The sequence below is a fragment of the Falco naumanni genome, chromosome 8 (assembly GCF_017639655.2).
Source record: "Falco naumanni isolate bFalNau1 chromosome 8, bFalNau1.pat, whole genome shotgun sequence".
In the NCBI taxonomy this organism is placed as follows: Eukaryota; Metazoa; Chordata; class Aves; order Falconiformes; family Falconidae; genus Falco; species Falco naumanni.
Window position 1 is genome coordinate 1,753,501 of NC_054061.1, and position 25,624 is coordinate 1,779,124.

The 25,624-nt window shown below is 39.0% G+C and overlaps 1 protein-coding gene across 7 annotated transcripts in view; it reads left to right on the forward strand.

Moving 5' to 3' along the window:
• The window catches only part of AFF4 (AF4/FMR2 family member 4), a 53,648-nt gene that overhangs the window by 18,470 nt on the left and 9,554 nt on the right, over positions 1-25,624 (forward strand). For 5 of the 7 annotated variants that reach the window (XM_040604874.1, XM_040604872.1, XM_040604875.1 and 2 more), the window contains exons 2-16: positions 548-674; positions 2,035-2,826; positions 4,146-4,190; positions 5,149-5,235; positions 10,594-10,630; positions 12,110-12,158; positions 13,512-13,532; positions 14,090-14,144; positions 15,175-15,212; positions 15,578-15,740; positions 16,279-17,196; positions 19,455-19,543; positions 21,109-21,346; positions 23,499-23,596; positions 25,427-25,490. In XM_040604874.1, the coding sequence (XP_040460808.1) occupies positions 552-674; positions 2,035-2,826; positions 4,146-4,190; positions 5,149-5,235; positions 10,594-10,630; positions 12,110-12,158; positions 13,512-13,532; positions 14,090-14,144; positions 15,175-15,212; positions 15,578-15,740; positions 16,279-17,196; positions 19,455-19,543; positions 21,109-21,346; positions 23,499-23,596; positions 25,427-25,490 (2,817 nt within the window). In that variant the 5' untranslated portion in view covers positions 548-551. Of the gene's footprint in view, positions 1-547; positions 675-937; positions 1,063-2,034; positions 2,827-4,145; positions 4,191-5,148; positions 5,236-10,593; positions 10,631-12,109; positions 12,159-13,511; positions 13,533-14,089; positions 14,145-15,174; positions 15,213-15,577; positions 15,741-16,278; positions 17,197-19,454; positions 19,544-21,108; positions 21,347-23,498; positions 23,597-25,426; positions 25,491-25,624 lie in introns of those variants that run through there. The other 2 variants (XM_040604879.1, XM_040604873.1) reach the window with 2 other exon arrangements.

Below are 25,624 nucleotides of genomic sequence, written 5' to 3' on the forward strand. Positions count from 1 at the left end.
GGAAGGGAGACTGGAAACAACATCAAAGCTTGAGGTTAGAATATGTTGGGGAATGGGTGCCAATAAAGGTATGTCAGCAGCAAAACCAAAACCAAATCTACAGTAGAAGTTGGGTGCTGAATGGGTGGGGGCATAAGAGAGTAAAACTGCAGAACATTTGGGGGATGTGGAGGAGAAAAAGTCTTTTAGAAATGAATGGGAGATGTGCAGCGTGGGTTGAAATAGCTGCATGATTCAAGCAAGGGAAATGGACTGAAATAGTTACTTGCCTGAGGACTTTGTGGATTATTTTTTTCATTTTTGGTTATTACTGCCTAAACTTTTCCTGTTAGAAGCTAGCTGTAGATTGTGGGTTTATAGCTCTTTGAAGTATGAGGTGTCTTGAATGGGACAAACATTTTTCAGTTTTGAGGAGTTAGAGTCCGCATCAGCAGGAGGTTCTTAACTGAAGTCATTCTTTTGGCAGAACACGTACAGGGGCTCGCCGTGTATGCTTGCATCCCTCCTCATTTCCTTCTGTGATCAGAAATTATTCTTTTGTTCATAGCAACATGAACCGTGAAGACCGGAATGTGCTGCGTATGAAAGAAAGGGAAAGGCGAAATCAAGAAATTCAACAGGGCGAAGAAGCCTTTCCACCTAACTCGCCTCTCTTTGCTGAACCATACAAAGTTGTGAGTTTATGGAGTTCTTACAAATGCAGTTTTTATAGCAGAAGTTGTATGCAAATGCATACTTTGTTTTTATCTGCCTTCTTTTTAGATCTGCGGCTCTTATTCAACCAGGTATTTAAGCAGGACTTGAAAATAAGGGTGGACAGTTGCTAACCAGCTCTGCTGGCAGATGTATAATAATGTGTACGAAGGAGGGGGGGGGCTGCTTTGCAGGGAGTGAGAAAAGGGATGATAAAACCATCAAATTGTTTTGCTTTCTTCAGCTTTTGCTACAGTGACTTGAAACAAACTGTCCATTTGTGTCCAAATCACCCCAGATTGCTTTTTTTGGGGTACTTCAGCCTGTTCCTAGACTTACATTGATTGAAGGTTAGAAAGCCAGACCTGGGTAAGTTCAGCAAGAGAATATTTAAATAGGAGGTTAATTTTAAATACTGAAATGCCTGATATGATAGAATTACCAGCTTTAACCAGTAGGCCAGTTGTTTGTTTCTGATTTTTTTAGTTTGTTTGGAAGGGGTTGACTCTGTTACCTTGTACAGCTTTAAGCCTGTGCTAGGTTTCCTTCCCAGTTTGCTTTGCTAAGCAGAAGTGGAAAAAAATAACCTAGTTCTGGTACAGCTAAACCAGTACCATTTAAGATTTTGATTATCTAGCTCAAAACTCAACTTTGAAAGCAAACTCGTTCCCTTATCGCAACTTCAGCTGGTTTGCAAGAAGTGAAGTACCGTGACTAAAAACTGTCTTCCTTCAGGAGGAAAGCTGGCAATTTTTTTTTTAAATTTCTGTCCTCCTGTCACTTTACTGTATTTGATAACCAAACCCTGTATGTATGAGGTTAACTAAAGCTGGTTGGGATGCAGGGGTAGTGATACAGTATACCTGATTTTGAAAATAAACAGGTTATATAAGAAAGAACCCTTATAACTGTTGGTAACAAGAGTTATGCCAGTATAAATACCAATTAAAAATTACATGCAGTGGTGAGTTTAAGCTGATTTTATTTTACTAGTAATTAAAACTTCTTAGACTAATGCATTCTGTATTAGAGAAACAGTCTTTAAGGTGACAGTAGGCATCTACAATTTTTAAACTTGCATCCAGCTCACCAGTGCATTATCTGAAGCACTGATTAGTGCTGTTTCTACTGTTCCTGCTGCTGAAGTATGTTTTCCTTATGTTTTAGGAGGTTAAATTACTGCTTTAAGAACTGCAATTGGGAATTGGAAACAATGGCAAAAAAGACATGGATGCTAGCCATGACCTTAGCCCTGAAGTTTAGATAGTGGTCAGATCAATTAACTGAAAGTAAAGTTGTGATTTTTTTTTAAAGCATTGTTTTTTAAAATTATTTTCACAGACCAGCAAAGAAGACAAATTGTCTAGTCGTATTCAGAGCATGCTTGGTAATTATGATGAAATGAAGGATCTTATAGGAGATAGATCGCTACAAAAGCTTGTTGGAATTCCCAAACCAACTGTACCATCAACACCAGATGAAAAATCAAACCAAAGTTTCTTTGGTGATCAGAGACATAATACTAGCTCACATCAGAGCAGCAAATGGACTCCTGTAGGACCAGCACCTAGCACTTCCTCACAATCTCAGAAACGGTCCTCGGGCTTACAGAGTGGACATAGTAGTCAGCGTGGCAGTGGCAATAACACTAGCAGTGGTGGCCAGAGGCACGACCGCGACTCGTACAGTAGCAGCAGCAGCCGCAAAAAAAGCCAGCATGGGTCTGAACACTCCAAACCCCGTTCTTCCAGCCCTGGAAAACCATCTACTGTTTCTTCTTTGAGCTCCAGCCATTCAAGATCTCATGGAAATGATCACCACAGCAAAGAACATCAACGTTCAAAATCTCCCCGGGATCCTGATGCCAACTGGGACTCTCCCTCCCGTGTACCCTCATTTTCAAGTGGACAACACTCTAATCAGTCTTTTCCACCTTCACTAATGTCCAAGTCCAGCTCAATGTTACAGAAACCCACTGCGTACGTAAGGCCAATGGATGGACAGGAATCCATGGAACCAAAGTTATCCTCTGAACACTACAGTAGTCAGACTCACAGCAGCAGCGTGAATGAGCTGAAGCCTAGCAGCAAAGCACATCTAACCAAGCTGAAAATACCTTCTCAACCACTAGATGTAAGTTGCTCTCTGTCTCCTGGTTGCTTAAACCTAAGTTCCTTTGGGCTGGGATTTTCCAGCTGCTTTAAAATCCCAATCTACATAACCAAAATTTAGTTTTTGGTAAACACTGGATTATTTTTTTTTTTAATTACACAAAGCATCTTAAACTTACGCAGTGAAAACCTGTATTTTAAATGGGCAATGTGCAAAAGTGTTTTTTTCCTTCTGCTTCTTCCATATGAATACAGTGATTTTTATTAAGTAACGGCTGTGAGACTTTCAGAAAGGCTAACTTAACCAAGAGAGGCTAATTTTTGTAGAGTAGGATATTCACAAATACTTTGACAAGCTAGATACGTATATTGTTATTACTGGGAGCCATGCTGTCTTAGGCTAGTGATAGTATCTGCATGTATCGGATTTTCTTTTGAAGTGTGTAGCAATTACTAGATGTGATTATTTCATCTTCACTTAGGGAAAATAAGGTAACCCTAAAGCACACCAAATTGAACAGGGTTCAGAACTTTTTATCAGTTATGCTGGATACAAAACACTATTGGGTTAACAACTTTTAGTAGTTTGGTAATTTTTGAATCATTAAGGCACAGACTCTTGACTACAGCTCACTTGCAAGGAGAGCATCTCCTGTTTATACTGCTTGAATTGTGGTAGCTAGAGAAAAGCCTTTGTTCCTGGGATTTCAACAAATAGCAAAATAAGATCCAGGACACAGGTAAGAATTAGAAAATTATTTTCTTACTTGCAAAGACTTGACATGCTAATGCTGATGCAGTGAATTGTATAGTAGCTTTGCTTCCTTTTTGCTTGTAGCCATCAGGGATGCAGAAGATTCATAGTTTCATAATTATTGCTGTTTCTAGAGTCACGCTGTAATGTATGTTTTATTTCATAATGCAGTTTGTCATTACTGGGCTTTCACGGTCATGCATTGGAATTCAGATATTATCCAGTGGCATCTTCCAGGAAATGATTGAAAGCTACGATTCTCTTCCCCCCGCCCCCCCCCAAGTTTATAATATCAAACTGCCTGTGATCACTTTAACTGTCAAGTGAAAAGTAAGACGTTATTGTCAACTTTTTATAAATCTCATGTATTGCTTTTCAGAACTGGATGTGACTCATACCATAAACTATGGATCTATCTGATATTAAAATTAACGTTGCTGAAAAGAAGTAGCAAGGTCTGTTTGTATCTATATAGAGTCCATATGAATCATGATAAGAATTGAAGGCTTTTTAACTGTTTCTAGCCCCTGGAATCTTTTAAGGAAAATTTGCTTTAGGAGAAGTTAATCTTGAGTTTTGATTTGTAGGCATCAGCATCTGGTGATGTGAGCTGCGTGGATGAAATTCTAAAAGTAAGTTCTCTGTGGTTTTGTTCATAGCTTACTTACTGAAAATGCAAACATTGCTAAAGAGGTGGAAAGTACTCTGCAGTTGGTTAGTGCCTCTTAAATTGACTTGGCTGCAAGTTGTTACAGGAGGGCTCTTCAATTACTCCTCTAGTGCAGGCAGACCAGGGAAAACTGGAAGCAGAGCGGTGTGAGCTGGGTACTGAGCGTTGCTGGGTATGCACATCATCTTCTGGATATCCTCACTGCATTCGTGTTCTTCTAGGCCTCCTCCCTGTTAACCTAACCAGAATTGCCCATTTCTTCCACCAAAATACAGTCCTGACATTCTGATAATCTTTTTAGATTGTAGTAGGTTTTTTCCTACCCCACAGCAAAACTTTCCCTTCTCTTCTACCCAGGTTATTTTCTCAAGTCTTTTTACCCCTCATGTGATCCCCCTGGTTGTATGTCTACTATCACAAAAGAATTGATCATGTTTCCCTTGAGCATTTCTGTGGCTTACCGTTTGCTCTCACCTTTGGTACTGCACGGTCCTTGGAGATGCTCTGAGAGAATACAAGACACTTTCTTCCCAGCTTCAGGCATTTGATGTTTCCCCGTTTTCCTCAAACTTTATAGGCTTTCCTTTCATAGGATTCTTCTTGCTATCCTTGTATGCTACATGTGCTATTCACAATCTTAAGTGATCAGACTCTTAAGTTCTACTGGAGTTTATGTTCAGGTCTGCTTGTTATTACAGCTTAACTGTCTTATCTCACGGCTAACAATTTGAAATCTAGGTTTATATGCAAAATCTTTGTTCCACATTTGGGAAATTAATATTTGAATATAAAGCTTAGTGAAGTGTGGACAATGAACTGAAACCTGAGAGACAGGGTAGCCATTTGAATCAAGATTGTAACATGACATCTTTGCTTTTTAATTTTGTTAATAGCTTTCCTTTTTTTTTTCCTGGTTGTAGGAGATGACCCATTCTTGGCCTCCTCCACTGACTGCTATTCATACACCATGCAAAACTGAACCGTCAAAATTTCCTTTTCCAACAAAGGTCAGTGCTGTAGTCAAATACTGAATGCTGTTGAAAGAGTAACTCCTGTTAAAGATCAGGATTTTGGAACTCTTCTAAATTCAGTTCTGTATAGTTCTGGGTTTGTTTTAGTGCTTTGCATCTCTCTTATCTTGCTTCACCACATTTGTCAGCAGTAACCTTATGGAAAATGTCAGCATTTTTTCTCTGGTTTACACACATAGAGCAGTTTGCAAAGATGTCTATAATGTAACTTTCCTTTTACTACTTAAATCTTGTTTCATAAATTCAAACCTTCTTCAGGATACTTCTGAGGTTTGAAAATGCCATTGAGCCTTTTTCACTGTTGGGGAAACACTTTGCACCATTTTGTGTAGAACCAAACAAGTGCATTTACTGTTTAGCAAATAGTCTGTCTAGCAAAGTAATGGAGGCTGACTGGTAAATGCTAAGCAATTTAAATGTACTTTGCTGCATCAAATGAATTTTCCTCATTATTTTGAAGTCTATTAATAGTTCTATTAGATTCTACATTTTCAATTTAGAAAAAAAAACAAACCAATTTTAAAATCGGATGTTTTGCTAAAGAAATTTTCAGATCACTTGTTCAAAAAGGTCCTCTTCCTAACCTCCCATGTACTTAATAACTACTGAAGTGTTTAAGCTATTAATTCTAAAGAGAAATCGGTCACTCTTTGCTGCTGTTGACAGCACAGGGCACGTTTCCAGGAGACCTGCTTGAGCTGACACCTCTGAGGAAGGAGTTCTTTTGCTCTCAGCTGCCTGCTTGCTCCCCTGAGGCTGGATCTGGCAGCCCCAGCAGCAGGATTTCAAGGCAGACTGGCACTGGTGATTGTTTGCCTTGAAATACACTCTGCAGTGAGCAGTATCTCGGAAGCTGATGGGGTAGGCAGGGTAGAGATAGGCAGGGTAGATAGCTGTGGGTAGCAACTTCAGCGAGTACAGTTCAGCTTGCGATAGCTGACTCACTCAAGGATCCATGTTTTGCTTCCTGTATCTACTGATTACCAATAAAAGATGTAACTTGACAATAAAATTTTTCTCCAGTCAACATCTCTCTGAAATGGATTGGGGTACTCCACCCCTAATTTGGCATAACTTCAGAGTGAAGAAATTACGCTGTTTATCTTTTGAAAGTTAACTTCATGATAGTTAAGACTATGCATTTTCTGACCAGACTGCTCTTCTGGAGCACCGCCGGCTGCTGTCAGTTTCCTGTTTGATCCAAATCGCTCCTCAAAGCAGGACAGTTCAGTGAAGTATTTCAAGACTTCCTCACTGAGGTCTCCAGTGTAATCCGTTTTACGTGAATGCTTTGACATCACCTTCTTTTGGTCAAAGGTTCTGGCTTGCATGTTGTAAGTGCGCATCCACAGAACTCCCTCGGGCTGGTGCGAAGTTAAATGGTTCAGGCTCTCACACTGGCAGCGAACCCCAGGGCTATGGGCAGCCCTGGTGTCATTGCCCTCGGCGCTCCGTGCTCCTGCTCACTGTCTTGCTTGCTTCTCTCCAGTGAGCTGAAAATGCAGAACATACTATGTGGTTCTCAGCTGCGCTTTTGAGGACGTGTCTAGAAATAAATCTTGTCATTTGTTTTCTTAACATTAGATCAATATTAATCTTGCGTATGTTACTTTTAATCAGGTTTATTTGCTGTGTTGTATAAAACTGTGAACTTGGAAACGATTCTTACCTGTTACTGTAAAAAAAAAAAAAAAAAAAAAAAAAAAAAATTGAAAACCCCCACACCTCTCCTCACCGGCAGAGGTACTTATTCCACTGCTTTGAATACTTATTCCTGAACCTTTGGGGAGATGTTTTCCCTTTGCACATTTTTGAGCACATTTGATTATGGGGTTGCTAGAACTGCTTGTTCCTGTGTTTCTCTGGTATTTGACTCCGTTTGGGAAGAAAGGAGGTGTGCAGAAGTATGTGTCTTTGACACAGAGAGAAACTATGTAAGATTGCACAGTCTTGTTGACATTTGAACAAAAAAGGTAGGTTGTGTTTCTTTGAACCTATCAAGCTGGATTGTATTTCTTCACCCAGTTTGCAAAAAATTCCATTTATGGCTGCTCTGAGTCTTTTGACTTTCTGCCAGCTTTTTCTATTTTGTGGCTGCACATCTTAGCCATGGAACTTTGTCAAATTCTCTCTCTGCATCCAAAGCCTATAATTTCCTCTGCCTTCTCCCCTCTGTCATTCTTGGCAGCAGCTCTTTGCAGAATTCCAGTGAGTTAGTGAGCCATAGGCTTGTGCAGTCTGGACCCAGAGCAGAATTCAAAAAACAAAACAAAACAGTGGTTTACTTTAATCATGCAGTACTGTTCACAGAAAGCTTGTTCTCTTTAATACTGTGCTCAGTTTATTTACAAGTAATATGCTGAAGTGTTCCACAGCATTCCTCTTTTGTGCAGAAGTTTAGTATGTTTTGCCTGTGCACGTAAAATTAAGCTCCCTTTGGTGGACCAGTTGAATTTATGTTTAAGACACTTGGGATTAGGATCATTTTCCCCATGTGTAGGTAGTGAGTAGCTTGAAGGAACCTGAACTCCTGACTGGGGCCTCTCTGATTACTATAAACCTATCTAATAGTTTTCAGGAAGTCTTTGAATCAGAAGATAAAACTTCTGATTATGAAAATAGGTCAGGGAAAGTTTTATGGATGCTATTAAAAAAATGTTGATTTCTGAGTCTTGATAAAAAAATGTTATCCAATGACCTAACACTCTGTAATTTTACCCCCTGTAACTTTTTTTAAGCCGTGGACTTACCATCAAAAAATACTGGTGTGTTTGTAAAGTATATTAAAAATCCCAGCTGTCTGTTAGAGTGGAAGTTTTTCATTTCAAAGTAGCATGAGAGGTTTGGCAGTTTTCGTACCTGCATACCTGTGCAGTGACCTAGAGGCATCTCCGAAGAGGTGGATTCTGTCTCCAGGTTTGCTCAGCATCTGCCCTGTGCTGAAGTTCCCGAGAAGATCCCTTGATCTGCTGTAATACAGAAACTTGCTTCTGAGAAATGAAAGTGACATCTGACCTGAGATTTCAGACATTAAATGGAAATGGGTCCCATTCACCACAACCGGGGCTGCAGCCAAGCTGGTAACCTGCAGATGTGAGTTGGTACCTGACTGCCGTTCTGCGCAGCTGGCGAGCGATTTTCTCTCCAGCTTTTGTGTTTGAGTACAAGCTGCGATTTTGTTTCCTGCTTCAGTGTCTTCAGTATCTAACCCCAGCAGTCTATTACACTTCGGTTAAAAGGGTTTCCTTCCTTTAAGTTGTTTTTAATTTCTTCTTTCTGAAGTAGGCCTTTAGAAGATATTGCTATAAATAACTTCGGAGTTGAAAGTACAGCTTTTTTTTTTTTTTAATCGCCAAGTTTCTTAAAGAAATAAGTATTCAAAGACAACACAGATGGCAAGAGAGATGGAAAAAGTTGCACATTTAAACATAACGCCTCGTTAAAGTGCACTTAACTGAAAGACTGCACTATGCCCTAGTAATGGGAAGTTGCCTGAAGTGAGCAGTTAGGCCGGGTTTCTGCAGAATTTGTGATACATGTGCTGGTAAGAATGGGTGCCAGTTCCTCATCCTGTGCTCACCCCAGTGCAGTTATTCTGTGGGTGCGGTGTTTGGTTATTGTGTGGTCTTCACTTCTTTTTTTGACTTAACAGTTTGTCAACTTGTCAAAGGTGACAGTGGAAAAAGGCAATCAGGGAATTGTACTCATTGTACCTGTGTAAAAGATAAAAATCAGTTAATTAATTTTGAAGGAAGTGTAGCTGTTTCTTTCCGTTGAAGTCATAAGGCTTCTCTCCAACTTCATCTTTGCTTTGCACTTTAAACATAGGTTAATTTTATTTTTATTGTACCTTCCTTTCTTTCAGTTAATAAAGATTAGAGGCATTTGAAACACCTTACAAGCAAGTTCCTTACCAAGTTCACAGTCAACAAAATACTTGTTCAGTGCATTATTGCAACTGCTTTTACTTTTAAGGGAAATTAGAAATTTCCAAGTGTACTTTGCTGTGTAAAGCTTTTCTGTGTTAAAAAAAATATATAAATTTATAAATTGCGTATATAACTGCGAAAAAAAAAATGTCACTAACTTGGCTGCTTGAGAACTTGTTCGCAGGTATAACAAAAAAACCTGGAAATAATTAGAGTTGTCATTCTGGTTTGCCATTGCCAGAGCATTGAAGTAAAATGTGCATATGTAACTTTATGAATAGAGTCAAATATTTTCACTTTTTATTTATGGGGCCATCATTTGTCCTCATTTTAAAATGAGGTCAGGAAGGTCCTATTTTAAAATGGCACTCTAGCCTAGAAGTAGGTTTCCAGTAATTTGGTAGCCTCTTCGTATTTGTTTGCTAAAACAATATTTTAGGGTTTAAAAAAAAAAATTACTATGTCCTGGGAGTCAGAATTGGGTTTTCTGGAATGGGAATACTGAAGATGATACAAGTCCTAAATTTTGCAAGGCTTTATCTTTCATGGCTAGATGTATAGGTAACAGACTCATTATATGTCAAAGGAAGTTACATATCATTGTTTAGTTGGTTTTGTACTAATGAATTGTCTGATTACATGAAGATCTGGCCTTTGCAGAGGAGGAACGATGCCTTTACCAGGGACTTGTGTGCAGCCATTGCCAAAAGGGGGTTTGGGCAGGCTGTGCAGAGCTGTTCAGCTTTTAAGTTTTGTTGTCTTTTAGGTCCCTTTGTTGACAAGGTGGGCTTTTGTGGTTTTTTTTGGTTTTGTTTTGTTTGTTTTTTTTTTTTTTTTTTTTTTGTGGTGGTGGTATTGGTGGTGTTGCTGGTTTGGTAGGTTTTTTTGTGGGGGGTGGGGGTGTGGGGGAGATTGTTACTGTACTCATTACTTGTCTACCACAGTGGGGAGTGTGTGGAAAAGAAAAATGCAGAGAAAAGAGTTTGAATGCAAATACATAAAAATAGCAGCAAAGTTTTTGTGTAAGAAAGATAAGGAAAAACGTACTGAACGGTTCCTCTCCATGCTAAACTTACATGAAGCTAGGGTATATGGAAGTTACATAGGGATTTTGGAGTTTCAGCTCTTGTGTGGTACAACTGCACGCGGCCTTTCTTAAAACGAAGCAAGTGGGAGAGCTGAGCGATGGAAGAGGAGCGTGAAGGTCCCCTTCCCTGGTATGGCTGGTGAGAGGAGCTGGGCCCAGATAAAGAATCACTCTTTCTCTTTTGTTGTTAGGTTTTTTCTTTTTTTAGAGGTTAGGTGCCATCCTTTCAGTAGAAAGAATATCTTGCTCACAGCATGTTTTTTGATATGTTAAAATTCCCAGTGAAAAAAACCCGCTTGTGATCTTTTATTCCCATAGGAGTCTCAGCAGTCCAGTTTTGGCACTGGAGAACAGAGTAAGTATATTAAACTTCCTGTAAAATGTTTAATGTTTTTGTTTCATGCTTTTTAGTGAATGAGATTTTCCAGACTGGTCATAGGATGGAGTCTAAGTTAAGATTAGCTGTACTTTCTCAAGTTTTAACCTGTTTAAACCTGATTTTCTTTTGCATTTCTTGTTGAAATCTAGAAAGTTATGACTGAGTTGCGAAAAGTTACCATCTTCTAGAAAATACCCTGCATTTTTAATCTGTCATGTTTTCTAACTCTTGAAAAAAAAAAAAATGCCATTATGATAGATCTAACTGAATATAGATGAGTACAAAAACAAAACACCCTTTAAAAAAAACAGCCCCTGCTTAGAAACACATTAGAAACCAAAATAATGCTTATGCTTATATTTCAATAGAAAAGGCACGTTGCAGTTTCACTGTTCATTTTCATGTTGTCATTTGAAAATCGAGAGAGAGAACTGGTCGAGAACTCATACAGTAATATGCTTACTAATATGCTTGAATTTCTTTTCCCACAATGCATTTTCAGATTTTGGACAGAAGCTGCTTTTATTTCTCTTTAACTATATTGTTTTGAATATTACTGAAATTAATAATTTAACACAGGTTACATACCAGGTAACATTGAATTGATTTGTGCTGTTACCTTCCAAAAGTCTTTCTGCTCCCTCTTGAAGTGATGAAACAGATGAAATAGTAAAAGAAGAGCGGTTTAGTCTTAGATATTCACAAGCAGCTTAATCTAAACACCTGATACAGTAGGGAATTAAGGAAGCAAATTAGAACTTAATTCCATAATGCTAAACCATAGGTTTACATTGTAGGAGCAACTGTCTTTAGGTGTGTAAGTAAAGAGGCTCGGTTAATCAAAACGCAGAACCGGTTTTCAACTCCTGTTTGAATTTTCCAGGAAACTTTTAACAGCATCAGTTCTTGTTTCTGTTGAACTAAGCTTAGCTATTTGCCAGAATTAAAGGAAAGGGAGGGAAAAAGAACCCAACTGAAAAGCTGTTTATATCAGTATGTATTCCTATTGCAAGAATTGGCTTTTGAGTTTGATTTCTGGATGTAAAGATTGTTTATGTGCTAAAAAGCTATGTAGGGATGCTGAAATAAGTCAGACCTTGACTATTAGCTTGACAGGGTGATCTATACCCTGTATCCTGCACGTAGAAGGCAGTAGATTAATCTTGATAGAAGCAAGCCAGTTTTTCACACCATTAATAACAGATTAAGTGTGTATTGGTTTAGATTTTCTATAATCAAATTTCTTGATTAAGTAATTCACTGTATTTAGTATTTTATCTCTACACCTACTACTACTTCAGTCTGAGGGGGGATTGTACCTCATGTCAGCTAGTTATTACTCTCTCGTCTACTCAGCCATTCTTGGTTTATCCTAAGACCTTGTATTTGTGGCAACTTTGGAGTAACTTACTTTACTGGCTGAGTTTTCAACTGTGCATTTCTTTTTTCTTCTAGAACGATATAATCCTTCATCAAAAACATCCAATGGTCATCAATCCAAATCGTAAGTGGCTGTTGAGAAAACATTTTATGAACAATAGTCAAACTTCTAAGAGCTTTGGAAAGTAGCTGTTTCTTTTACTAGAATGTGCCAGTTCTTGCATGGACACTTAAGCAATACTTTTCCTTGACGGGCAGAAAACAGTGATCATTTTTAAGCAGCCATTTTCTGGGACATTAGACTCAGTATTGCACACTGGAGTGAGTAACAAATACCCTGTGCTGCCTTTCTGTTCCCCTGTTTCTTGTCAGTTGTCAGGATAGGTGTGCAAGAGTTTGGGCCTTGGAATCAGCTTGTGAACCAGAAAGGTATCAGCATCCAAGAATGGGCAGGATGGGATGGGATTTAGCAAACGTGTGCATTGCAGAGCTGTGAGCTGGAAGCAGTTGCGTGCGTAGGCAGGAGAGGGAACGGTTTCATGTTGGGGGAGACTGTAAACTCTGCTTGGGGTCTAGTTGGGTTTGTTCTGCTCAGCCTCTTAACTGACAAACTTTTAGTTATGCACACAGACCTCTAATGTTTTACATTGTTGATCATGCAGCTGGAAGGAAAAATAAAAACCCACTGGAATATTCTTGGTGCCTGTAGTCCACCTATCTCATACCTGAAAATCAACTATATGCTGTTAACAGATGGTTTCCAAACAAATATTTCTATGAAAATAAAGGTTTACCAGCCGATCGTATGTTTAATGAAAGTGGTTGTAGCTTCTGAAAGCTTGTTATTCTGAGTTAACATTTGTTGTGATGCAATCACAAAATGAAGTCTTGTTCTTCTGCTTGTCTGTGCATGTTGCAGGATTGGCAAGATTAAAAAGCACATGACCTATGGGAAGGGAGTAGAACAAAAAGAAACCCTCCTCAATTATTATAGTCTTACAGTCAGTTTCCTAAAAATGTGTTGTTAAGAAGATGCTGATATGCAGCCAGTTCAACGAGGGGTAGAAAGAGAAGTTCACCACTTGGCTTTGCTTTTGTCATAGCAGTGTAGGCTGCTGAGAAGGAACTCTGCTATTTCCGAAGCTGGGGAGTGGGACAGCATCTAAGAACAAGAGGTAGCGTAGGACATGTGTTGAACTGGGATGCACAGGAAGAAAGCCGAGGTGATGTTCACTGCAACAATAGAGTTTTAAATAATTAGGAGGGAAAAAAAGAAGTGATTGTGATCTTAAAAAAAAAAACAAAACCACACTTAAAAAAGGAGATAAATGCATCTTTTGTAAAAGGATAGAAATGAAAAATATTTCAGGAACTAGATCATAAAGGCTGATGTTTCTTTTCAGATAGTCAGTAGAACAGCTATACTGTGAAACTCAGAAGTATTAGAATTTAATCCTTTCTCATTTTCTTTCTCCAGATGTGAATCGAACCAGACAGAGTAAGATGTTTTATTTTGTATTCAAAGGTGGTTTTCAATAAGCACAAAGGGCCTGTACCCTGCTATATGTTTTCAGTGTGTTCACATGTCATTATTGTGAAATAATGTGTGTACGTATGACTCCCATAAATAATTATGGCTTTGAATAATAATAAATAATTATGACTTAGAACAGTTGTGCTGTTGCCACGAGACAGGAAGCAGCCACTAGTGTTGGCTTCCTTGATTCTATTTCAAACAATGTTCTTGGCCGTTGTGTATTAAGGCCTCATTGAACACACATGAGTTAGCTCCTCCTGCATTAGTAAATTGTGTCAAATTTCCTTTCTAAATTTAACAGAATGGACTAGGGAGTCAGAAGACTAGAATCCTTATTCTTCTCTAAAGAATGACTTCAACTCGCCATTCTTAAACATCAAATGTTAGAATGGTATCTCGTGGGTTTCACCCATGCAGCCTAATTTGTAGTATAAACAATAGCATGTTGAAATATAGAACGCTTTGAAAGTAATTAAAGTACGTGGAAAAACTTGTCTTACTTTCTCCCTTTTACTTAGTATGTTGAAAGATGACTTAAAACTTAGCAGTAGTGAAGACAGCGATGGAGAGCAGGTATGTTCATTAAATGAGAGTTTCAGAAAAACATAGTGAATGTATTCATGGTTCAGTACTTGAGCAGTGTTCAATATTCCAACAGCAAACCGAGCAGCTTAAGAGGAGATTTATGATTAAGAAACAAAAATCAAACAGAATATTTTTAGACAAAACTCAGGTATTCCTAAATGGAAACTTTGGGAAAATTACCTGTTTTGTGAAAATGGTACACTTTTCTCTAGAAAAGCTCATTTTACTGATTCAGATGGGCTTTCTCTGAACGTATATTGGCAATAGTGGATTTTAAAATATACGTAATGGCCTGCCATGTAAAGATGAAACCCTTAATGTTCTGCCACTCCAGCTAAAGAGTACATGTGTGAACATCTCTGTGCATGCATTAGTAGCTTTGGACTGTGTTTGGGATGATAAAGGATACTGTATCTGTAACTGGCAGTATAGCAGCACTTTGATTTTTATCAAAAAGTCTTTTTATTCTTCTTTGTCAATACTAACTTCATGCAGCTTCTGCCAGAAAAGGCTTTTAGTGTGCTAAATTAAAAACACCTGTAGGGTCTGTGCTACCTAGCAGTAATCCACCCTCCTCTCTTGTTTTGTTTCTTTTCTTCCTGTTCCCAGTTCTTGTACTTGATTTTCTTCATGTGGAAAACTTTGAAGATAGTACTCAAAGTTAACTCCTAGTACTCTGAGCATCTCTGGAATATTGTAAAACGTTGAATCATCCGAGTCAAAAAGATGGAGATGGTATTAGTGAGTGGTGGAAACAGGGACTCCTAGAACTGTAGTCAGAATATATGGGACTCTGTGATAACAGATTGGTGGTGAAAATCTGGAGAAAGTAACTGTGTTTCTTTCTGTGTAAGGAAAACGCAGCACTTTAATTTGTCTACAAGTACTGAATTAAGGTGCTATTCAGGCTAAATAATTTTAAAAATTGAAAGGCTCTAAATTGATGCTTTGCAACTTAATTGTATATACAGTCATAAAATAAGTTCTAGAAGCTTCATGCTCTTTTTTCTAATTGCAGGACTGCGATAAGACAGTGCCAAGGAGCACACCTGGAAGGTAGGCATTCCTGGTAGATTGCAGCATAGAAAGTAGAGTGGTGGTATTCAGCCCAGTCAGAGCTCTTGACTTGATCTCATTTCTAAAATTCATGGGGTTTTTTTGTCTTGTGTTAAAGCAAAAGGTGGTTAGAATTTAATCAGTGATTAAATAGCTTATATCATACAAATTTTACTGACCACTTTGGCAAGCGGGAAAAATAAAGGCTGTTGTTTGTTTCCAGGGTGACTGTGTTCAGTTTTGTTTAATTTTCTTGTAACTGTTATTTAAAATAATACTTTTTTTTTCTTTCTAATGAAAGGACTTCTAGGATATATTTTTGCCTTGGATAGCATTTGTTTATTTTTCCTCATTTTTGTTTTCAGTAATTCTGAACCTTCACAGCATAACAGTGAAGGAGCAGATAATTCAAGGGATGACTCGAGCAGCCATAGTGGATCTGAAAGCAGTTCAGGATCTGACTCTGAAAGTGAAAGCAGTTCCAGTGATAGTGAAGCTAATGAACCATCACAGAGTGCTTCCCCTGAGGTAGGATTTGACATGTGTTTGGGCTGTTTTCATTAGCTTGGCATTAATCCTGAGTTTCGAAAGCAGAAAAGATTAATAAATGTAGAAGTGCTTTAAAAAAAAAAAGTAATAGACTGACAAATGTGTGGTCAGTTTCCAAGATGGACTGTTCTTTTGCTGAAGTACCTGCAATTTGATATTGTAACAGTTCTCTATATAAGCATGCATTTGATGTTTGAATTTGAGATGATTTTTACTGTCCGTTACCTGTTGGAGAGCAGAAGTTGTATATGGCAACAGTAGCTTCAAAAAACTGCAGGCTTATAGTGTGGAAGGCTATGGCAGCACATGCTGCCTGTTGATGGCACCTGCTCCAGATGAAGAAATGAGGGCTGTTACTTGTACCTATATTCATCAACCTATATTTCATTTGTTGTTTATCTCAGACTTGTTATTTATCTCAGTTTTTTTGGCCCATAGCACAGTACAGCTGTCCCCTGAGAAGGTGGAAGAAATGTAAAATATTTTATCTAACACTCGTTTTTAAATTTTTTTCTAGCCAGAGCCACCACCAACAAACAAGTGGCAACTGGATAACTGGTTGAACAAAGTTAATTCACATAAAGTGTCACCAGCTTCTTCCGTGGACAGCAATATCCCATCTTCCCAAGGCTACAAAAAAGAGGGACGGGATCAGGGGCCAGGGAGCGGGTACACTGATCAAAGCGGATCCAAGGATTCGATTTCTTCTACACCTGGGCGAGATTCCAAACCCACCCAAAAGGGCTCAGAGAGCAGTCGTGGCAGGCAGAAGTCACCTGCCCAGAGTGACAGCTCGTCACAGAGGAGGACTGTAGGTAAAAAGCAGCCCAAGAAAGCAGAAAAGACATCTATTGAAGAACCTAGAGGAGGTCTTAAAATAGAAAGTGAAACCCCAGTAGACATGGCAACAAATATACCTTCAAACAGGCATAAGGCAGCCACAAAAGGCTCCAGAAAACCCAATATAAAGAAAGAACCCAAATCTTCCCCTCGGCCTACAACAGAGAAAAAGAAATACAAGGCTTCGAGCAAATCTGCCCAGAAATCCAGGGAATTCATAGAAACAGATACCTCATCCTCTGATTCTGATGAAAATGAGAGCCTGCCTCCTTCATCACAAACACCCAAATACTCTGAGAGCAATAGGACTCCTGTTAAATCTTCCATGGAGGAGGATGATGGCTTTTTTCGGCAAAGAATGTTCTCTCCTATGGAAGAGAAAGAGCTTCTTTCACCACTCAGTGATCCTGATGAAAGGTACCCACTTATTGTGAAGATTGACCTGAGCCTCTTATCAAGAATACCAGGGAAGCCTTACAAGGATGCTGACGCACCCAAAGTGGAAAAGAAAAACGTGCCAGAGAAGCACGTGAGAGAATCCCAGAAGCAGTCGTCTGACAAAAGTTCTACAAAAGGCAAAAGGAAACATAAGCAGGTGATGATTTTGTAGAGATTTACCTGTTATTGGGGCCCCTTAGTGGATTGGTGCTGGTGTCAAGCATATAGCCCAGCAATCCAGATCATACCCAGTGTAGTGACTGAGCAATTCAGGAGGTGACTTTGGCTAGTTATTTTGTGTAGAACACATTGATCATCCCTATACTGTTACAGTAGAGACTACTGGGATTTTCTTAGAAGGTTGAACCTGTAGGAGTATTAGCACTGTAGCTGGAGTTCAGGGAGGTGGCACAACTGCTGTACCTCTGGGCGCTGCATGCCTCGTGCCTCCACTTGATCTGGCAACACCTCCTGTTGCACCGCAGGCCAGCTCAGGCAGCTGATCCAATGGAAAATTCACCTGGCCAAAAAAAAGCAGTATTCAGCTGGATTGCCTCCTTGAACCAGTGAATCATGTAACTTCGTATTGCCAGGACAAGGGATGGGACAGAAATGGCCCTGGGGCATTGCAGCAGCAGAAACCGTAATGTCAGGGGTGCTCCTTTACTGGGAGCAGAAGGCTCTCTCCGTAACAATGTTTAATCTTCTCTAAAAAAGCATTTTATCTTTTCAACTATAAACAAAGAGCGGGAATGCCTGAGTGCAGTAAAATGGGACAGGACTCAAATGTGGGAGCTGAATAGAAGTAATACTCCTGGAGTGTTACTCCAAGTATCATTGGAGACAATGGTAAGAAGTAGCTGGTGGTGTAATTTAAACTGCTTTTAGAAACCTCAAAACATACACAGTCTGTATAAAGAGCAAACTTGTGCCGGTCAGATGGACTCAGTGATCCAGTGAGTTTTTATAAATTTTGGTTTCCCTGATGTTAGGACTGTGAAGCCCTGGTTCAGGGATTCAAAAATTGCCATGCTACTCTGGATTTCATTCTCAAAATTTCATTTTGACAGAGATTTGGCAGCGGTTGTAAGACTTTGTTGACATGTGGAATCAAAGGATTATATGATATCATTTAGAGTCATTTGACCCTCTAGAGGAGATACATAATTTCAGTTAAACCAGTTTTCCTACTGAGCAACCTAAGTAAACTTGATCGCTTACTGAAATTGGTGTTGCCTAGGAGACTTGACATGTAACTGCAAACAGAAGAACAGTACAGGAGAAACCCAAGATTCCTATTTTGTCTGGATGAGGAAATGAAGTGAGAAAGTATGAGCTTTTTTTGTAAAATGGGAGTAACTCTGACCAGTACAATGATTAATTACGTTTTGCAAGAGTTACTATGTAATTCCTAATGTTCTCAGGACTGCACTCACCTGCTCCAGTGGCCCTGAACACACTGACTGCTGTTTCTTTGAGTAGTTGTGCCTCTCAGTACACATTGGGAGTTACAGCGTTAAGGGTCTGTGCTCTTACGTCTAAACCAGAAAGCTTTGGTAAGACCAATTAAATTTAGGCTTTATCCCAGAAAATAGTCTGCTTGTTAATTGGTTTGAATCCCGATTACTCTGATGCGTACTGGTGCATGCCAGAGAAGATGCATGCCTGGCTGAGGCAGCTAAAGAAAACCCCACCCCTTCCCCCCAGCCTTCCAGTTTTTAGGTTTGTGAGCGCTCTGTATGCAGCCATCACCACTTCATTTCTACACGTTATTTGCTCACGTTTCCTTGATCATAAGGCTCAGGGTTGCAGTGTTGGCGTAACAAAAATGAAACCTTCAGGTCTGAATCTGGGTTATGTTGCCGGATTATTTATTCTGTGAGGCCCTGTTTTCCGTTGTCTTCACTGTATTGATACTTCCAGTGCTTGCTGAAGGCTGCTTAGAGATTTAACTTCAAGACCCTTTGACTGTAGGATTACATTTATATAAAAAGCTAGCCTTCAACATCCCTGAGCTTACTTAATAGACTGCAAGACTTGTACCTTTTCCTGGCATTCATAAAGCACCTCTGTTAGGCTTGATGACATCAAATTGTTTCCTTGATCTCAGGTATTGCATGGTGATAAAAACATTTGTGCTAAAGCGAGCAACTGCTTAGCTGCTACTTCTTTCACGTAGGTTGATAATTTATAAGCCAGACTTTGTTTTTCATGATGTTCCAATATCAGGGCTTGGGCAAATATTTTGTATGGACTAGATGCTGTAGGGCATACTTTTGTGGTCTGTATGTATCTTATTCTAGACACTGCAAAATGCCTGCCAAATTAAGTTTGTTAATGTGAAACATTGCCACTCTTGGTGAAGCTGTAAATGTGGACGTTTGCCTGGATGTATTTCTTGTTTGCTTTGCTCAGAACGAGGATGAAAACAGAGCCAGTGAAAGCAAGAAAACGAAACTGGAAGAAAAAGCTCCATCAGGACACAAGACTTCTAGCAGTAGGGAGTGAGTATCTTGGCTATGTTTTCAACAGCAAAGGCTCAGGGTGATCAAGGAGAAGATGGGTGTCATCTTCCCCCGTCCTCCTTCCTCCTACCCCCTGCAAAGTGTTTCCTCATTATTAATCAATCCTAAAATTTCATTGTTTCTTACCCTTGAGACAGATTTACTTCAGAGTTTCCACTAGTTGCTGCTGGAAATTAATTACCATAACAAAAAACATTGGCCAAGGACATTTTTTTTTTTACTTAACAGTAGTGAGGTAACCCCTTGTGTGAAGGGTTGGTGTATTATGGAATATGCTTCCTGTTTTTTCTCTCGTATACAGCAGGGTTCTGTTTTGTTTTAGATATCAGCGCTGCATCTGGTTTTTTGGTCTTGCAAAATCTGTGCTTTTAAATTAACCCAACCTAGTAATTATCCATTTAGCAAGTTGGTAAACTGAATAAATTAACTGGTATTGCCTGGAAAGCTGAAGGCATTGAGATTTGGATCCATGGATTTAGCTTCACATTTGCTTGATACATTAGCTAAAGAAAAGTGTGAGTTACACAAAGGCAAAGTAACACAGAATTAGCGAATCAATAACACTGTTTAATACTCTTTTACTTTTATGTAATTTTCCATACTTTTTATAATAGCTGTTATGCTTTGGCTTTGATTTAGTTCTTGGTCAGTGTTAATCCATGGGAAAGAGTTAATTTTTTTTTCCACTGCCTTTTAAAACTGAGCTATTTCAGATTAAGCAACTGAAAGATGGTATAATTATGCCATGGAAAATAATTCTATATAGTGAGCAATTTCCAAATTACAAATATGTGAAAAGCTGCAGCACATCAGATGCTAGAAATCTTGTTTACCCATTCTGAGTTAAATAGTGTCTTACTATTTCTTGGAACACGGATATAGCATGAATGGATGCATTGCTAGCTAGATTATGCTTTTTTTAACCTATTACTTCTGATACTTGCTTAATTGCGAGTGCTGTCTGAAGGACACTTAATTAAATTAAACTATATCAATATCTTATAAAAATAATGTAGAAATAATTATTATGGGTAGCCAGGAATAGCCAACAGTAGCTCTCGGCAGCGAAGGTAAGAGTGTACTGAAAGGCTATGCTGAGAAAGCTTTCCAGTTCCCTGGGTTCCAGGGAACATTTATATGGACCATATTTTTTCTGAGCTGTTAGGCTGACTAGTCTGCAACAGACAGGCTGGCGCTAACATTGGCATTGATTTCGTGCATTGTAAGTGTTTAGGGTGTTTTTTTAAGAACTGTTGTAGGGATGTGGTTTTATGGTTAGAACTTGTCTAACTGTGTTTTCAGGTCAGAACAAATAAAATGGTGAAAACGAGTTCAATCTGGCTTCGTAGAACCCTGCTTACTGAGATGATTACTCTCTTTCTTTTCCTCCATAACTGGTTTGCTAGGTCTAACAATAAAGATCTTGATTGTATTAAAAAAAATAATAAAGTTTTGTGGCGTTGAGTTTTGGGGGTTTTGTTGGTTGGTTGGTTTTGGTTTTCAAGGAAAGAAACCTAAAACTTCAATTTGTCCATTTTGTCCAGGTCTTCAAAGCCAAGTACTGTTAAAGAGAAGGATTTACTGCCGTCTCCAGCTGCCCCAGCGCTGCAGAAAGATTCCAAGCAAGAACATGGGTCCCGGAAGAGGACTGTCAGTCAGTCATCATCCTTAAAGTCCAGCAGCAACCTTAGCAAGGAGAGCAGCAGTGGCAGTAAAAGCAGCTCATCTTCTAAACAAAAAAAGACGGAGGGGAAGGGTTCAAGCAGTGCTAAAGAAACCAAGGTGAAGTCCTTATTCTGTAAATGCCTTAAGCCTGTTTCTTTGCAGTTTGACATGCTCTGTGTAATCTAAACAATAATTTGCAGTTCAAGTTAAAGTTAATTAGTTTTAGGTATGCATTGTTTCATGTTGTAGGACTTAAGTACCTTGGAAGTCTATAAACTGGAAAACAACTTTGGAAGGATTGTGCAATACTAATGCCTATTCCTACCAAATTCTCATGTTAATTAGTGAAATGCATTTAGTTGTCTTCTGATTACTGATGCTGCTTATTTATTCTTTAATTTGTTAATAAGAATTATCACTAGAAAACTGTTCACACAGCAGTAAATGGAACAGTGAGGTTATTCTTGTCTCATCAGAGCAGATACAGATCTTGTCCTGATTTTTAAGGAGAGCAGGAGCTTGGTCCACGCTCATACGAAGCTGTAGCTCTTGTTCTGTGACATCGTAGGACCACAGAAAGATTACTTTAACTCCAGCTTCAGGAATGTACAGCACTCTCCCCATGGTTAGAGTGGAGAAACATGGTTATAAAGATGGTGCAGAAAATGGTTTTTAAGGGATTTGTGTTAGGAAGGTATTTAGGTGTGATGTAATTTAAATATTATAGGGAAATTATAGTCTTACTAAGTTTTAATGTGCTTTTTCATCGGTATATAAGTGTGTAATACTGGACAGAGATCAGCCTGTGCGGACATCTGAGAGTGTATTGTTGAATACCTGTGAGCAGTTTCTATTGTGCAGCCAGTTGTTGAGCACAGCGTGTTTAATTGGGAGGGATTTTGGCTTGTCTTTGTGATGCCAATGTCTGTGGCAGGTGTGGTGCGCCTGTCTGCAAACTCTCTGCAGCAAAGCCCCAGAGCCTCCGACAGGCTGTGGCAGCTCTGGTAGCTTAAGCGACTGCTAAACCTCGGTAGTTGTATTTGCAGTCACTGAAAAGCTTAGAAGCAAAGTCTAAAAATGTTCAGGAAAGATAATTGATTTGGGGAGGAGTAGAGCAGCAAATAGACATTAGCAATGGCAGAAAGTGACTTAGTCATCAGGGTGGAGTTCGTGAATATCTGAACCGGGAGACGTGCTGCATTACTTCAGATGCCAATACCATGAGATTGTAGAAGCGTGGCAGGGTTGCATATATTGGTGTCTGTGTATGACACTTCCAGGAACTGTAGATAGTTTACTTACAGGCTGAGGCTTTGTCCTTTCTTTACTTGTCAGCATAGAAACGTCCCTAAGCCAGTTGTTAATGGATGAGATTTTTATCATTTTATACTTAAGATATGCTTAGTCATGCTTGTCTTATAGTAGTATATACTCTTCCTGCATTGCACTGCACATTTTGTTATTGTTTCCACGTTACAATGGTAGGTAGTGCGTCGCTGTGTGAATTTGATGCCTTGCAACTCTAGGACCCTTCTGGTTAGCAGTAATCTGATAAATGCAGGTTATGAAATACGTCTATATAGATGGCCTTTGATCATGATAAACCGAGAGAGTGGGAACCACATAGGAAGCTGAGGCGTTTTATACTGTTTAGCTAGGAAAAGTAGATTCACTTAGGGTTCCGGGTGTGTTTGTAGTGTCTGGTCTTTAGCCTGAAGTGTTATGTTGAGCCGTTTAGGGGAGCGAGGACAATGTGTTTGTGAAATCATTTAACTTTTCTCCCTGAAGATGATGTTTATCCTCCCAAAAATACTTTTTTATTATTATGATTCGAGGTAAAGACATTCGGCAGAGTGTATTGTTGAAAGAAACAAGAAATCATAAAAATATTAATCATCTCTTTGTTAGAGTGGAAAAACAGGACTTGGGGAGGGTGACATGGGAGATTTAGGGAGGGATTTTCTGGATCTGGGTGTGTCTTGAAAGCCTGGGCTACATTCTTCCCTCTAGTGGAGATCTCCTGGTGTGTTAGAGTGAGGAGCTCGGTTGTAGCCTCTGTGTGTACCTGGGTGCCAGCGTTAGGTGAAAGCCCCATGGGAGCTGTGTTACTGTCTACGGTGAACAGCAGATAAATCAGCTGCAAAACTGACCTTACCACATATAATGCATGAAGTCATGGGAGAAATTTATGCAACAAATGCTTTTCTTGGAGGCAGAGAAGATTTAACTGTTCTTTAAATTTATTATTTGGCAATGATTTTCCTTTCAGGAAAAGATTCTGAACAATTCGTCAAATTGCCCTCCTGTGTCTGCTCAGTCTATGGAAAGTTCAAAGTCAAGAAGAGCAAAACTTGTTTTTGATGATAGGTAAGAACAGCAAATGATGCCTTTCCCTTTGTGAGGCTCTGAATTTCGAGCATAGCCAGCTCCTATGCTCCCCTCGGAGGAGAGCGGTCATTGTATCACAAAAGATGTTAAGTACAGGCTCACGCTCTGGAGAGCCGCGCATTATTCCTGCATGATGTCGTGATAGCCAGCTCCCCTTGGAGAGGAGTTGTCGTTTTGCTTCACAAAAGACGTTACGAGCGGGTTCACACTCTGGAGAGCTGCGCGCTGTTCCTGCATGGAGGTGCCTGTCTGAGCACTTCCTGTGCCATTCACTTGGCAGAGGGTGCCGTCCTTGAGCAGGTGCTGGAGCCTGCCCTGTGCATTCCTGAGCATAAAAGGACCATGCAGCGGACTTAAATAGCTCAAAGTTGTTCTGTTTTTGAATGCTGATGGCTTCTTTTCACCTCACCAGGGCACTGCTGCTACCTGTCTGTTCCCCTCTCAACAGAGCCCACGTCCTCTAGAGTCAGGAGTTGTCATTGATAGTAGAGAGGAGCCTTTTTTTATTATTGTTAAATTTCAGATCCACAAGAGTGTGATAGGGCTTGAATCCTGTGGGGTTAAATATCTTGACAAGAAAATATAACAAATATTTGTGCAGTCTCGTGCAGATTTTAGGTTTCACTTGTACCAATTCATATCTCAGTACAATGCTTGCTCTTAAAGCATTTCTTTTTGTTGTTCTTTAAGTTTACTTTACCGATAAAATTATGTTTATACTGAATGTAAAAGTAACTTCCTGATTAAGATCTCTTTGGAAGTGGGCAAGCTAGCTGGTCGGTGTTTTACTCCTGGTAGTTACTCCTTAAAAAGTTTTAAGTGAATTTGATTATTGGAGTACACTATCAATCATTCAGGACAAAATACTTTAGGGGGATTTTGTAATTATTCCAAGACTGAACAGGGCCAAGAAATTGAGACAAGATCAAACTTCTTAAAAAAATAAAATCTGAATATGTATTGAAGTATAGGTAGACATAATGAAAGCACCCCCCAGGGAACAGTAATTGTGCTTTGGAACAGCGTCATGTTATAATCTTATGGTTATGACTGAGACATTTCAGGATTTCTTGGGTCTGGACTGATTGAATAATTTTGTAAGTGTATAATCTTTTTAGTATTAACTTTTGCTTTGTAATTACATCAATTTTTTGTAAGTGGACTCTTAAAAATTTCAAATATCTTTAATTCTTACACAAGTAAGACAGGTTGTATGGGAGATTTTATTTCAATGTTAATATATTGAAATGTATAATTACACTTTTATGATTACCTTTTGCTCATCTACTTGTGAAAGCCATTTAGCATTGATTGTCTTGGGTGACTAACCAAAAGCGATTACCACCTGACTGCATCTTGATTTATTTTGTATTATTACCATAATTTTTAAATATTTCACACCTTCAGTAGTGCCAGTCCTGGAGGCAGTGGATTCATTTGTTCTCAAATTTTGTAGGTTTTTTTCCTTCCCTTGCCCCTGTTGTTGGTCAAATGTTTGGTTTGCTTGACTGACTGTCAAATGCAATAAATTTAACCAAATCATGTGTACTTATCAACTTGCTTGAAATGCCATTTTGAATTACCTGAAACTAGAGAACTAACTTAAAACTATTTAACAAATTCTATCATACTGTAACTAATCATGCTAGTTAACTATTTTAACAACTTTAACAGCTTTATTATAGTGTAGCTTCTGTAATTTGAATTAGACAAAAAAAAAATATTTTAGCAATATTAAGAAACTTGAGTCATAAAGGGGAAAAACGCAGTGTGAGTGGAGCCCCCCTAAGTTTGTGTCCTCTGTTACAGGACTTACTCAGCTGATCATTATTTACAAGAAGCAAAGAAGTTAAAACATAATGCAGATGCATTGGTAAGTAAATCCCCAATACTTATCCAAGGTTTGCACACTATACTGTGGCTTGTTTACTACTTTTGCCATTTTGCTGCCCTTCTGTACTGGAGCTTTCTTGTGCTTCCTCTCTGGTTTTTGTTCTTAAAAGGTTT